Genomic DNA, 15,765 nt, shown 5'->3' with positions numbered 1-15,765 from the left:
AATTTTTTCTCGACTGAGAGCTAGGTCTGATTAATGTAATCTTGAGTGTTTTACATGTCATACTAAATAGGGAACAGAGAGAATGATATACCCACTGAATTGATGATAACTTATGTACAGAATGTGGAGCTCTGTTTATTGTGAGATTAGGTATCAAATTTGCACTTTTTGTTAAATTTATTAAACACATTGGTCATTCATCGTTTCAGCCAAAAACTGTACCTTCACTACACTACAAAATTCCTCAGCATAACAGACGTATCACTACATGACCAAAAGTATGTGGACACCTGCTCGTCGAACATCTGATTTCAAAATCATGGATATTAATATGGAGTTGGTCCCCCCTTTGCTGCTATAACAACCTCCACTCTCTGGGAAGGCTGTCCACTACATGTTGGAACACTGCTGTGGATACTTGCTTCCATCCAGCACAAGAGCATTAGTGAGGTCTGGCACTGATGTTGCGCGATTAGGTCTAGCTCGCAGTCGGAGTTCCAATTCATCCCAAAGGTGTTTGATATGGTTAAGGTCAGGGCTATGCTGGCCAGTCAAGTTCTTAAACACCGATCTCGACAAACCATTTCTGTATGGACCTCGCTTTGTGCACAGGGCCATTGTCATGCTGAACAAGGAAAGGGCCTTCCCCAAACTGTTGACACAAAGTTGGAAGGACAGAATTGTCGAGAATGTCATGGCATGCTGTAGCGTTAAGATTTCCCTTCACTGGAACTAAGGGGCCTAGCCCAAACCATGAAAAACAGCCCCAGACCATTATTCCTCATCCACCAAACGTTACAGTTGGCACTATGCATTGGGGCAGGAAGCGTTCTTCTAGCATCCGCCAAACCCTGATTCGTCCCTCGGACTACCAGATGGTGAAGAGTGATTCATCACTCCAGAAAACACATTTCCACTGTTTCAGAGTCCAATGGCGGCAAGCTTTCCACCACTCCAGCCGACGCTTGGCATTGTGCATGGTAATCTTAAGCTTGTGTGTTGCTGCTCAGCCATGGAAACCCAGTCATGGAAGCTTCCGGTGAACAGTTATTGTGCTGACGTTGCTTCCAGGGGCAGCTTGGACCTCTGTAGTGAGTGTGTGGCCTACCACTTTACAGCTGAGCCATTGTTGCTCCTCGAAGCTTCCACTTCACAATAACAGCACTTAGTTGACCAGGACAACGGTCTGACTTGTTGGAAAGGTGGCATCCTATGAAGGTGCCCTGTTGAAATTCACTGAGCTCTTTAGTAAGGCCAATCTACCGCCTATGTTTGTCTATTGAGATTGCATGGCTCTGTGCTCGATTTTATACACCTGTCAGCAAAAGGGTGTGGTTGAAATAGCCAAATCCACTAATTCGAAGGTGTCCACATACTTTTGCATATATAGTGTATCAAGGTACTAAAGCATTTACCAACTCTAGTAATACTAGTGCTGTAATACAACAGTATTTAAGTAATTCTGAGACCATGCAAAAAATGAAAACAGATGATAACTGATGATAAAATATATGGAGGAACAGAAAATAGCAGAGCTAGGATGGAGGATACAGAACAGTCTATGTAAGGCCATGCATGTTGTTGTTTTTAACAGCCAAAATAGAAGTCTGAATGTGCCATTATGTGAAATGTGTATTATGAGTAATGTTGAATCAGCTATTCAAATGCTGCTGCTGGAGAATTTGACTATGGATGTTTAGCAGATAGGGCTTTATTCTTAGGAACTTTTTGGAAGTTTAAGATGAAGGCAAAACCAACAGCAGACAATAGATCACAATGAAACAAGACAGTAACTGTAGAAACAGGGTTCACTTTGCAGCAGCTGGCAAATCGAACACAGATTTTCAAAAAGCATGAAAGTAAAGTGAGACGGCCAAAGCTAATCTTTAGATTAACTAACCTTTTCCTAGCTGTTTATCAGCTAGGTTAGTAAAACAACTAGGTAAAGGTTAGCTAACCTGCTAGGTGAAGGTTAGTTAACCAGCTAGGTAAATTATAACTTTAGTTAAACAGACAGGTACAGGCTAAGATTAGTTAACCAGCTAGGTAAAGGTTAGCTAACTAGCTAGGTAAATGTTATCTTTAGTTCAACAGCTAGGTAAAGGCTAGCTTTAGTTAAATAGATAGATAAAGGTTAGCTAACCAGCTAGGTAAAGGTTAGTTAACCAGCTAAATGTTATATTTAGTTAAACAGCTACATAAAGTTTAGTTAAACAGCTAGGTAAAAGTTCGTTAAACAGCTAGGTAAAGGCTAGCTTCAGTTAAACGGATAGGTAAAGGTTATATTAAGTTAAACAGCAAGGTAAAACCTAGATTTAGTTAAACAGCAAGGTAAAGGTTAGTTAAACAGCTAGGGTTGCCGTTGATAATGGCGGACCTTGGCTGTGACCCCACTCTCAGGGGGAGTTGGGCTAAGCAAAAAAACACATTTCCAATTCAAACATGCACACGTGTACATGTGTGAAATAGGACAAATATAAGCACCCACTAAATTAGTATTATTATTATTATAAATAAGCAGTGCTCCACATTCAATAAGTTTAGCTAATCAACCAACAAAGGGTAATTGAATAGGATTAAGATAGTCGGCCTACTGCTGTGAATGAAGAAGACATTGCATTTTAAAATGAATAGGATTAAGATCGTAGGCCTACTGACGTGAATGTAGTATGTGTTGCATTTTAAAACGAATAGGACAAGTTGCCCTTAATCAGAAGGGATGCTACAGTATTATAGTAGCTATATAGGCCAATGGTGTGTGTTCTATGCTGCTGCACATGGGTCTGCAGGGAAGCATCTTACCATGGCTGCAGCTGCTGCCTGGGCTGCCACAGCCGTATGGTTGACCTGGTGTTGAGAGGATTTGATTTTGGCCTGTAAGTGTGCAGGGGGGTGGAAGTACTTGCACTTCTCCCTGGAGCAGCGCGACTTGATGTAGTCCATGCAGACGGTGACTGTGTTGTCACTGGTGTCGATCATGGGGCTGTCGCTGGGGTGGGCGAAGCGGCAGTCCGTCTCGCCTCGCGCACAGGTCCCCCGCTGGAACTCACGACACACCTACAATAGGACAACCACACAGGACGAGATGGATGAAGTCATAGCACCCTGGAAATGTGCCCTGTTTGACAGTCAACAGGCATTCCGTAATGAACGTGCACTGAGTGTCCAAAACATTAGGAACACCTGCTCTTTCCATGACATAGATTGACAAGGTGAATCCATATGAAAGCTATGATCCATTATTGATGTCACTCGTTAAATCCACTTCGTATCAGTGTAGATGGAGTGGAGGAAACAGGCTAAAGAAGGATTTTTGACACATGGATTGTGTTTGTGTGCCATTTAGAGAGTGAATGGGCAAGACTAAAGATTTAAATGCCATTGAACAGGGTATGGAAGTAGGTGCTAGGCGCACCGGTTTGTGTCAAGAACTGCACCCCTGCTGGGTTTTCCACACTCAACAGTTTCCTGTGTATCAAGAATGGTTCACCACCCAAAGGACATAAAGCCATGGGATGTGAAGACATGTGAAGGGATGTGAAGCGCATTAATGCAGTTGTGGTAAGAACTCAGGCTCCATGTTCACCCCTCACAAAACAGACATGTATCTAGTCTCTGAAGAAATATGCTGCAAGGTTTTTCATGCTCAACAGTTGCCCGTGTGTATAAAGAATGGACCACCACCCAACGAACATCCAGCCAACTTGACACAACTGTGGGAAGCATTGGAGGCAACATAGATCCAGCATCCCTGTGGAACACTTTTGACACCTTGTAGAGTCCATGCCCTGACAAATTGAGGCTGTTCTGAGGGGAAAAGGGGGGGGGCTGCAACTCAATATTAGGAAGGTGTTCTCAATGTGTTGTATATTCAGTGTATTAATACAGCATATCTCAGACAACGATAAGGCCTTGTTCTTGTTTGTGTGAAGGTGATTTGATACCTCCAGTTTGTCGATGCGCAATAGCTTCTGTGAGGGGGAAGAGGACGAGTTTGAGCTCTGGAGTGTGACCGGGGGGCTTCCAGGGACCATGACTGGGGTGTTGGGGAGCAGCTCCGTGGGTATCAGGCTCATCCCATGGCTCATGGAGGTCATGGGTGTAAGGTAAGGAGAGTAGCTGAGACCTGGGCTCGTACCAAGCCCCTGGGTGACATTGAACGCAGGCTGTAAAAGAGAAGGGACAGCAGTCAGTACAGACACTACTACACATTTGAAATTAAGGATCTGAGTTTTGGGATGGTGTATAATTAAGCAATAAGGCACGAGGAGGTGTGGTATATGGCCAGTATACCACGACTAAAGGCTGTTTTTACACACAACGCAACGCGGAGTGCCTGGATACAGCCTTTAGCCGTGGTATACTGGCCATATATCACCAACCCCCGAGGTGCCTTATTGCTATTATAAACTGCTTACCAACGTAATTAGAGCACTAAAAATAAATGTTTTGTCATACCCGTGGGTTACGGCCTGATATACCACAGCTGTCAGCCAATCAGCTTTCAGGGCTCAAACCACCCAGCTTATAATAAACTGTACTTACTAAAGGCTGCATGCTCGTGCCTGGGATCATGAAGTGCATCTGCTGGGCCAGCATGGCTGCTGCCGTCTTCTGCTGGATGAGGTTGTTGCGTCCGTTAATCTCTAGCTGGGTTTTTAAATGAGAAGGTGGATGAAGGTACTTACAGTTTTCTCTTGAACAACGACCCTGGAATAAGAGTAAGAACACAAAAGAAAGATAACTATTAGACAAGATAAAAACCCTTAAACGTAGGCCTAAGCCTATGAGCCTAGAGCTTAATAAATATAATATACATTTATTTTACATAAAGTGAAGCATCATTACTGGACAGGGTCACTAGAATTAATTGACAACCAAGGAAAGCAACAAAGACATCCATTAGAACAAGACACAAAAGACCATTCATGAAAGATTCATGTTGAGCCTCAATCATGTCCTGAAGATGCAGTAGCCCACGCCCCTAACAAACCAAGACCATTCAGCTCAGAGGACAGGACACTAATGCAATATCAGGAAACTCAATCACAGTGACACAGAATCACACCTTCACACTTGAAATGCTTTTCTGTGGGGACAGATAGTATGGTAGTTTGGCTGATGCTATTGTTGTTGCAGAGGCAGTATGATTGACAGAGAGGAGCACACTGCGCCCCAAGACAAATGCACACAAGAGATGGATGCCTGTAGAGCAGGTATTCCCAAACTGGGGTAAATGCCGTCAGTTGTACGTCAAATAACAACGAGATTCAAATGTTTTATTATTTTTATTTTTTTAAATCACATTTTCAAACAGTCCATTTATATTTTCCAACGGGAAAGAGTTTTTTTTCCCTCGCCTGAGAAGCCTTGTTTCACTGCCCAAAATAAAAATGTAACCATCTAGGTGTTCAGTAAAAAAAAAAAAAAAACACAATGTCAAATACAGGTAGCCTAGTCAAATAATTAAACATCCAATCACCGTCACACCCTGGCCATAGAACATACAAAGCAAACTATGTTTTGTTTGGTCAGGGTGTGATCTGAGTGGGCATTCTATGTTGTGTGTTTAGTTTGTCTGTTCCTGTCTTTGTGTTTGTTACACCAGATAGGGCTGTTTTCGGTTTTTCACATTTCTTGTTTTGTATATTGTTCATTTATCATCTTCAATAACCACGCTGCGTTTTGGTCCACCTCTCCTTCAACAGAAGAAAGCCGTGACAGTCACATTAACCGTTTCTCTCTCGGGAATTCCAATAAAGGTCCGTATGTTGCTGCACATTCCGTTTGCTCGAAAATGGATAAATGGTTAAAAAAAGTAAGGCCCGCGTCTATAGACACATACCAGCTCTACTGGTAGTACTGCTACTACCAGCAGTACTACACCTGCACCTGTCGACTACACAAGTTGTTCTGCTTCCACGAGCACATCCAATGCTAGCATCAGTAATTCTACATTTGTTGTTAGCCCAGCTAGCTTGGACACTGACAGTTGTGAATCTGATGCAGCCCAAGAGCTACTGTCCTCTTATACAGGAAAGCACCGAACAACATACAGGGACGTTGGACCATCTAAAAGGTGCAAATATGACGAAAACTACATTGACTCGGGGCTCACTTATATTGGGAGTAGTGTCTTTCCTCAGCCACAGTGTGCTATACAGTACCGGTCAAAAGTTTTAGAACACCTATGAAATAGGTGATATGGAAGATATGGAATCATACAGATATGGAATCATGTAGAAACCAAAAAAAGTGTTAAGCTTTATTTTGATGTATTACACTTGTATTTATATGAATGTTAAATATTTATATTTCTGTAGTTTGAATTTGGCGCTCTGCAATTTCACTGGATGTTGTCGAGGTGGGTCGGTAGCAGAACTGCACTAGAAAGGTTAAACAATGCAAAATATATTTTATATTTGAGATTCTTCAAATAGCCACCCTTTGCCTTTATGACAGCTTTGCACACTCTTGGCATTCTCTCAACTAACTTCACCTGGAATGCTTTTCCAACAGACTTGAAGGAGTTCCCACATATACTGAGCACGTGTTGGCTACTTTTTCTTCACTCTGCGGGTGACTCACCCCGTACCCTCTCAATTTGTTTGAGGTTGGGGGATTGTGGAGGCCAGGTCATCTGATGCAGCACTCCTTTACTCTCCTTCTTGGTGAAATATATCTTACACAGCCTGGAGATGTGTTTTGTCATTGTCCTGTTGAAAAAAATAATAATTGGCCCACTAAGCCCAAACCAGATGAGATGGCGCATCGCTGCAGAATGCTGTGGTAGCCATACTGGTTAAGTGTGCCGTGAATTCTAAATAAATCACAGACAGTGTCACCAGCAAAGCCCCCCCACACCATAAAACCTCCTCCTCCTTGCTTTACAGTGGGAAATACACATGCGGAGATCATCCGTTCATCCACACCGCGTCTCACAAAGACACGGAGGTTGGAACCAAAAATCTCCATTTTGAACTCCAGACCAAAAAGGACAAATTCCCAGTATCTATATCCACAGTAAAACAAGTCCTATATCGACATAACCTGAAAGGCCGCTCAGCAAGGAAGAAGCCACTGCTCCAGAGTTGCAAAGAAAAAGCTACATCTCATCCTGGTCAATAAAAATAAAAGATGAAGCATCCCGGAGTCGCCTCTTCACTGTTGACGTTGAGACTGGTGTTTTGCGGGTACTATTTAATGAAGCTGCCAATTGAGAACTTGTGAGGTGTCAAACTAGACATTCTAATGTACTTGTTCTTGCTCAGTTGTGCACCGGGGCCTCCCACTCCTCTTTCTATTCTGGTTAGAGACAGTTTGCACTGTTCTGTGAACAGAGTAGTACACAGTGTTGTTCGAGATCTTTCGTTTCTTGGCAATTTCTCACATGGAATAGCCTTAATTTCTCAGGACAAGAATAGACTGACTAGTTTCAGAAGAAAGTGCTTTGTTTCTGGCCATTTTGAGTCTGTAATCAATCCCACAAATGCTGATGCTCCAGATACTCAACTAGTCTAAAGGCCTGTTTGATTGCTTCTTTAAATCAGAACGACATCTTTTTAGCTGTGCTAACAAAATTGCAAATGGGTATTCTAATGATCAAATAGCCTTTTTATGATAAACTTGGATTAACCTACACAACGTACCATTGGAACACAGGAGTGATGGTTGCTGATAAATGGGTCTCTGTATGCCTATTTAGATATTCCATTAAAAAAAAATCTGCCGTTTCCAGCTACAATAGTAATTTACATTAACAATGTCTAAACTGTTTTTCTGATCAATTTGATGTTATTTTAAATGGACAAAAAAAAATGATTTTCTTTCAATAACAAGGACATTTCTAAGTGTCCCCAAACTTTTGAACAGTAGTGTATATCTCGTTTGACCAGCGTTGTGTCAGGTCACTCACATTGACCGTGGCGTGTGCAGAAAGTAGCCCATCACAACTTTTTCCAACGGATCTGTCTTATAGCGCCTGCTAAATTCAGGGCATCAATGTTGTTGAGAAAAGAAGCAAAACTTTTGTAGTTCTCGATGGCTAAAGTTATATCTTTCAAAACAGCTTCAGTAAGAAGGACTATCAACATATATTGAGCAGCTGACATTATAGACAGAAACATGCTACATGTCAGACCAATCTAAACTCATCCCCTGCCATGTCCAGCCCATCCATTATATCAGCCAATCATGGCTAGTGGGAAGGATCCTGCCTTTTCCGTGGGTAAACCAACTAGGCTCTTAATTTAACCATTTTATTTGTATTTACAGATGGAATACAAGTTTGTTATTAAGGCACATGAAAGTTCACATGAAACGCATTTTTGCATAACAGCCTCAATTTGTTGGGGAATGGACTCTACAAGGTGACGAAAGTGTCCAACAGGGATGCTGGCCCATGTTGACTCCAATGCTTCCCACAGATGTGGTAAGTTGGCTGATGTCCTTTGGGTGGAGGACCATTCTTGACACACACACACACACACACACACACACGCACACACACACACACGGGAAACGGTTGAGCATGAAAAACCTAGCGTGAAAAAGTCACACCAATAAGGGATCATAGCATTCACTTGGTCAGTTTGTGTCATGGAAAGAGCAGGTGTTCTTTATGTTTTATACACTCAGTGTACATTATTCAAGTTAAGATGAAATGTCAAATCAATATGCAGTGCTTAGGCCAGGAGTGGATAAATAACCAATGATAATGACATTAGCAGCATGAAAGGTCTCTGGGAGACCCAAGCAAAACGTGCGGATACAGTACGAGCCTATAGATTTATGTAAATTGAGTGAGCATAAAACAGGTATAGATGAGGTACTGTAAATGTCTGGGGTCATTCTGGGTTTAATGCCATTATTTTAATACAATAATATTTTAATCTGTACAATCCATTACCTTTCAGCTATTCTGCTTACATATTTACTGGTCCTCAACACATTAAAAGGGAGCACACAGTCTTATGGGGGCACAGCATGGTCTTATGGGGGCACGGGGCAGTCTTATGGGGGCACAGCATGGTCTTATGGGGGCACGGGGCAGTCTTATGGGGGCACAGCATGGTCTTATGGGGGCACGGGGCAGTCTTATGGGGGCACAGCATGGTCTTATGGGGGCATGGGGCAGTCTTATGGGGGCACAGCATGGTCTTATGGGGGCACGGGGCAGTCTTATGGGGGACCGGCGTGGTTTTATGAGAACTCGGCACGGTCTTATGGGGACTTGGCAGTCTCAGCTGCTGTCAAAACACTGGATGTTTTGGGTGATGCACAGGCGCCTCAATTTGCTTTAGCCTACTTCTGAAAAGAAGGTGAAGCAGGTGCTGACTGCTGAAAGGAAAGGGGTGAATTAGGGGTGACGTAGTCACCCCCCATCATGAAAAAACAAATGTACTGTAGATCTGATCTCTGTAAAGTAGTCCTTCTCTCAGTCCGTCTCTGTAAAGTAGTCCTTCTCTCAGTCCGTCTCTGTAAAGTAGTCCTTCTCTCAGTCCATCTCTGTAAAGTAGTCCTTCTCTCAGTCCATCTCTGTAAAGTCGTCCTTCACTCAGTCCGTCTCTGTAAAGTCGTCCTTCACTCAGTCCGTCTCTGTAAAGTCGTCCTTCACTCAGTCCTTCTCTGTAAAGTAGTCCTTCACTCAGTCCTTCTCTGTAAAGTAGTCCTTCACTCAGTCCGTCTCTGTAAAGTAGTCCTTCACTCAGTCCGTCTCTGTAAAGTAGTCCTTCACTCAGTCCGTCTCTGTAAAGTAGTCCTTCACTCAGTCCGTCTCTGTAAAGTAGTCCTTCTCACAGTCCGTCTCTGTAAAGTAGTCCTTCTCTCAGTCCGTCTCTGTAAAGTAGTCCTTCACTCAGTCCGTCTCTGTAAAGTAGTCCTTCTCACAGTCCGTCTCTGTAAAGTAGTCCTTCTCTCAGTCCGTCTCTGTAAAGTAGTTCTTCGCTCAGTCCGTCTCTGTAAAGTAGTCCTTCGCTCAGTCCGTCTCTGTAAAGTAATACTTCGCTCAGTCCGTCTCTGTAAAGTAGTCCTTCGCTCAGTCCGTCTCTGTAAAGTAGTCCTTCGCTCAGTCAGTCTCTGTAAAGTAGTCCTTCACTCAGTCCGTCCCTGTAAAGTAGTCCTTCTCTCAGTCTGTCCTCGGCTCCATTACATCTTTCGCCTGCTTGTTTTCTGTGACAGCTTTGTTCCTAGTGTGAAATGTTAAGGATTGGTGGAGTTCCCTTCCCTTTCACAAGTGGACTCTGTCAACCCCTGGTCCACCCCTCTGGTGTCCTTGGCTAGCCCTCAGTGCACTGCTGTTCTAGAACAAACGTTAAAAATCTTGCATTGACAGAACAGGATTTAGGCTACACTGGCTTTTAAATGTATAATTCTGAGATTAGAATTAAATTATGTTTCATCCATCCTAATGTCAAAGAAAGTCACTTTCAATATGGGGCAGATGTACAGTGATCAATTTACAGATTGATTATCAATTTGTCATATCACATATTGTCTCAGATTACAGGAGTATGAGGCGAATAGCTGACTTCCACAATTGCTAGGCTATTTGGAGGAGATATAACAGAGAAGGTTTTATTTTTCCCTTGGCGTAAACCCATCACATCTAAAAACAGGCTTCACAATATATGATCTACCAGGCACTAAAAGTACAAGCCCATGAAACACAAGAGCCATTTTTGTGATGTACTGTATCTGGTGGCAGCTCTGTACATACATTTTCTCTAGCAAGGCAGCAGACGTGGAGCAGACAAATCAGACTAATCTCAGTATAACAGTGTGCTGTACTGCGCTGGCCACCCCACCCACACACTGAATGTTAAACACCATGCAATAAAACAAGACAGCCCGAAAAGCTGAAGGAGCAGCCTGAGCACAAAATACACAATTAATATTTGCTCCTCAGTCCTGGTTGGGATGCAGGTTAATGGGGATTAAAAGTGATTCTGAGCAGAGACATGTAATAAGGCTTTCAGCTTTAGTCCCATGCCCAGCGCAGAATAAAAATTGGCGTTTCTCATCACATTCCAGCAAAAGAATAGTCAGTCATTCTGGTGTCAGCCTAGTTTAAACCACCTAAAGTCTTCTAATCTCATCCCCCCCAAATGTGTCAGGAGAAAATTAGGCCTAGATTCAGTTCACACTTCACAGCTGTCAGCACAATGATACAGAAACAGTAAAGGACTCCATTCTGTTGGTCAGATGGCAGGGTTTAGCTTAGGCTACATCCTGTTGTGTTGGAAGGTAACTGTAGTGACCTACACAGTAGTTGAGGAAAGCATGTCCTACATTTTACATTTTCAGAGTGCTATAGTTAAGCAATAAGGCCCGAGGGGGTGTGGTATATGGCTAATATACCAAGGCTAAGGGCTGTCATTATGCCCAACGCAACGCGGAGTGCCTGGACACAGCCCTTAGCCATGGTATATTGGCCATATACCACAAACCCCCGAGGTGCCTTATTGCTATTATAAACTTGTTACCAACGTAATTACAGCAGTAAAAATAAATGTGTATACCCCAGCTGTCAGCCAATCAGCATTCAGGGCTGAAACCACCCAGTTTATAGCTGGTAATAACACATGTACAACCTAATAGGCTTGCGTAGGCTGAAAAATCTAAAGGCTAAGCTAACCTGTAGGCTAAGCTAACCTGTAGGCTAAGCTAACCTGTAGGCTAAGCTAATCTAGGCAAGGAACAATGACTTATGCAGCCATCCAACTGAATTAAATGTTTACTACTCACTGCTTTTGCATCAACTGGAGCAACTAGTTTCACAATAAGCTCATCATCATACACTATATATACACAAAAGTATGTGGACAAGTTGTAGAAACATCTCAAGGATGTTCAATGGAAACAGGATGTACCTGAGCTCAATTTCGAGTCTCATAGCAAAGGGTCTAAATACTTACAGTACCGGTCAAAAGTTTGAAAACACATACTAATTCAAGGGTTTTTCTTAAGTTGTACCATTTTCTAAATTGTAGAATAATAGTGAAGACATCAAAACTATTAAATAACACATAGGGAATCATGTAGTAACCAAAAAAGTGTTAAACAAATCAAAATAGCCACCCTTTGCCTTGATGACAGCTTTGCACACTCTTGGCATTCTCTCAAGCAGCTTCACATGGAATGCTTTTCCAACCGTCTTGAAGGAGTTCCCATATAAGCGGAGCACTTGATGACTGTTTTTCCTTCACTCTGCGGGCTAACTCATCCCAAACCATCTCAATTGGGTTGAGGTAGGAGATTGTGGAGGTCAGGTCATCTGATGCAGCACTCAGACACTCTCCTTCTTGGTCAAATAGCCTTTGCACAGCCTGGAGGTGTGTTGGGTCATTGTCCTGTTGAAAAACAAATGATAGTCCCACTAAGCGCAAACCAGATGGGATGGTGTATCGCTGCAGAATACTGTGGTAGCCATGCTAGTTAAGTGTGCCCTGAATTCTAAATTAAATCAGACAGTGTCACCAGCAAAGCACCCCCACACCTCCTCCTCCATGCTTCAAGGTGGGAACTACACATGCGATCATCCGTTCACCTACTCTGCATCTCAAAGACACGGCGGTTGGAACAAAACATTACAAATGTGGACTCATCAGACCAAAGACAGATTTCCAGCGGTTTAATGTCCATAGCTCGTGTTTCTTGGCCCAAGCAAAATTCTTCTTCATATTGGTGTCCTTTAGTAGTAGTTTCTTTGCAGCAATTTGACCATGAAGGCCTGATTCACACAGTCTCCTCTGAACAGGTGATGTTGACATGTGTCTGTTACTTGAACTCTATGAAGCATTTATTTGGGCTGCTATTTCTGAGGCTGGTAACTCTAATGAACGTATCCTCTGCAGCAGAGGTAACTCTGGGTCTTCCTTTCCTGTGGCTGTCCTCATGACAGCCAGTTTCATCATAGCGCTTGATGGTGTTTACGACTGCACTTGAACAAAATGTCAAAGTCCTTGAAATTATCCTGGTTGACTGACCTTCATGTCTTAAAGTAATGATGACTGTCGTTTCACTGCTTATTTGAGCTGTTCTTGCCATAATACGGACTTGGCTTTTACCAAATCTTCTGAATACCCCCTGCCTTGTCACAACACAATTGACTAACTCAAACGCATTAAGAAGGAAGGAAATTACACAAATGAACATTTTACAAGGCACACCTGTTAAATGGAATGCATTCCAGGTGACTATCTCATGAAGCTGGTTGAGAGAATGCCAAAAGTGTGCAAAGCTACCATCAAGGAAAAGGGTGGGTGCTTTGAAGAATCTCATATATAAAATATATTATGATTTGTTTAACACCTTTTTGGTTACTGCATGATTCAATGTGTTATTTCCTAGTTTTGACATCTTCACGACTATTCTACAAGAAAAACCCTTGAATGAGTAGGTGTGTCCAAACTCTTGACTGGTGCTGTAAAAAATGTTTTAAATGTGCAAACATTTCTAAAAACCTGTTTTTGCATTGTCATTTTGGGGTATTGTATGTAGACTGATGAGGAAAAATAATAATTAAATACGTTTTAGAATAAGGCTGTAACCTAACAAAATGGTCCGAATACTTTCCGAAAATATTTCAGACCCCTTCTCTTTTTCCACATTTAGTTACAGCCTTATTTTAAAATTGAATGACTTATAATTGTTCCTCAATCTACACACAATTCCCCATAATGACAAAGCAAAAACAGGTTTTTAGACATTTTAATACATGTAAACAGAAATCACATTTACATAAGTATTCAGACCCTTTACTCAGTACTTTGTTGAAGCACTTTTGCAGTGATTACGGACTTGAGTGTTCTTGGGTATGACACTACAAGCTTGCCACACCTGTGTCTCCCAATCTTCCAATCTGTCTGGTTGGATGAGGAGTGTTGTAGCACAGCTATTTTCAGGTCTCTCCAGAGAAGTTCGATGGGGTTCAAGTCCGGGCTCTGGCTGGGCCACTCAAGGACATTCAGAGACTTGTCCCGAAGCCACTCCTGCGTTGTCTCGGCTTTGTGCTTAGGGTCGTTGTCCTGTTGGGAGGTGAAGTCTGAGGTCCTGAGCGCTCTGGAGCATGTTTTCATCAAGGATCTCTCTGTACTTTGCTATGCTCATCTTTACCTTGATCCTGACTAGTCTTCCAGTCAATGCAGCTGAAAACAAATCCCCACAGCATGATGCTGCCACCACCATGCTTCACGATAGGGATGATGCCAGGTTTCCTCAAGCTGTGACACTTGACATTCAGTCCAAAGAGTACAATCTTGGTTTCATCAGATCAGAGAATCTTGTTTCTCATGGTCAGAGCCTTTAGGTGCCTTTTGGCAAACTCCAAGTGGGCTGTCATGTGCCTTTTACTGAAGAGTGGCTTCCATCTGGCCACTCTACCATAAAGACCTAATTGGTGGAGTGCTGCAGAGATGGTGTTCTTCATGGAAGATTATCCCATCTCTACAGCTCTGTCAGAGTGACCATCTGGTTCTTGGTCACCTCCCAGACCAAGGCCCTTCTCCCCCGATTGCTCAGTTTGGCCGGGCGGCCAGCTCTAGGAAAAGTATTGGTGGTTCCAAACTTCTTCCATTTAAGAATGATGGAGGCCACTGTGTTGTTGGGGACCTTCAATGCTGCATAATTTTTTTGGTACCCTTCCCAAGATCTGTGCCTCGACACAATCCTGTTTCGAAGCTCTACGGACAAGTCCTTCGACCTCATGTCTTGGTATTTGCTCTGACATGCCAACTGTGGGACCTTATGTATTCCTTTCCAAATCACGTCCAATCAATTGAATTTACAGAAGGTGGACTCCAATCAAGTTGCTGAAACATCTCAAGGATGATCAATGGAAACAGAAAGCACCAGAGCTATATTTTGTGTCTGATAGCAAAGGGTCTGAGGTATCTGTTTTTATATATATATGAGCAAACATCTAAATAAAATATAAAAAACAGGTTTTCCCCCTACTACAATTCCAGGGGGTTGCCTGCCTCTTGTCTGAGGCATGAGAAGCCATGCCTTTCTCACTTGCTGATTCCCCCCCCCCCCCAGAAACAGGGTTGGGCATCAGGCCTTGTTCCTCACACTGCTCACAGCCTAACCCAACACTGCTGTGCGTTGGCTGGCTGTGGGTTGGCTGGCTGGGGGCTGGCTGCTAGCTCCAGGCATGAGCAGCACTTTTCCCCTTCTCTGCTCAGTCGTCAGAGGCTTCCTCCGACCCAGCTTCAGCACAGTCTCCTGGGACCAGCCCACAGTAAACAGCTCCTCTCAGTCAGATCATGACTGATAGCCATCCCACAGGCAGCCAGCCAGCCCCCAAGCCAGCCCCCAGCCAGCACAGCAGTGTTGGGTTAGGCTATGAGCAGTGGGAGAAACAAGGCCTGATTCCCAACCTGGTTTCTGGGGAGGAAATCATCAGGTCAGAAAGGCATCCTGCTTCTCATCCTGTTGATTCAGATAAGAGGCAGGCAACCCCCTGGAATTGCTATGAGACTCGAAATTGAGCTCAGGTGCATCCTGTTTCCATTGATCATCCTTCAAATGTTTCTACAACTGGACTGGAGTCCACCTGTGGTAAATTCTATTGATTGGACATGATTTGGAAAGGCACAAATCTGTTTATATAAGGTTCCACAGTTGGCAATGCATGTCAGAGCAAAAACCAAGCCATGAGGTCGAAGGACTGTGTTATACCCCCAATACATGCTAACTAACTTCTGACCATTACAATAACATGGGAGTTTCGCATTTTTGGGGTGTATGATATTTGTGCATCTG

The 15,765-nt window shown here is 43.1% G+C and overlaps 1 protein-coding gene across 11 annotated transcripts in view; it reads right to left on the bottom strand.

The window, feature by feature from the left end:
- Positions 1–15,765, bottom strand: part of LOC109870721 (muscleblind-like protein 2a) — a 40,613-nt gene that overhangs the window by 11,429 nt on the left and 13,419 nt on the right. For all 11 annotated transcript variants that reach the window (XM_020461333.2, XM_020461338.2, XM_020461337.2 and 8 more), the window contains exons 3-5: positions 4,546–4,710; positions 3,945–4,166; positions 2,803–3,057 (exon numbers count right to left, since the gene is read on the bottom strand). In XM_020461333.2, the coding sequence (XP_020316922.1) occupies positions 2,803–3,057; positions 3,945–4,166; positions 4,546–4,710 (642 nt within the window). The remainder of the gene's footprint in view (positions 1–2,802; positions 3,058–3,944; positions 4,167–4,545; positions 4,711–15,765) is intronic.

Source organism: Oncorhynchus kisutch, linkage group LG26 (genome assembly GCF_002021735.2).
Source record: "Oncorhynchus kisutch isolate 150728-3 linkage group LG26, Okis_V2, whole genome shotgun sequence".
Taxonomy (NCBI): Eukaryota; Metazoa; Chordata; class Actinopteri; order Salmoniformes; family Salmonidae; genus Oncorhynchus; species Oncorhynchus kisutch.
This window is presented reverse-complemented; position numbering and strand designations above follow the sequence as displayed.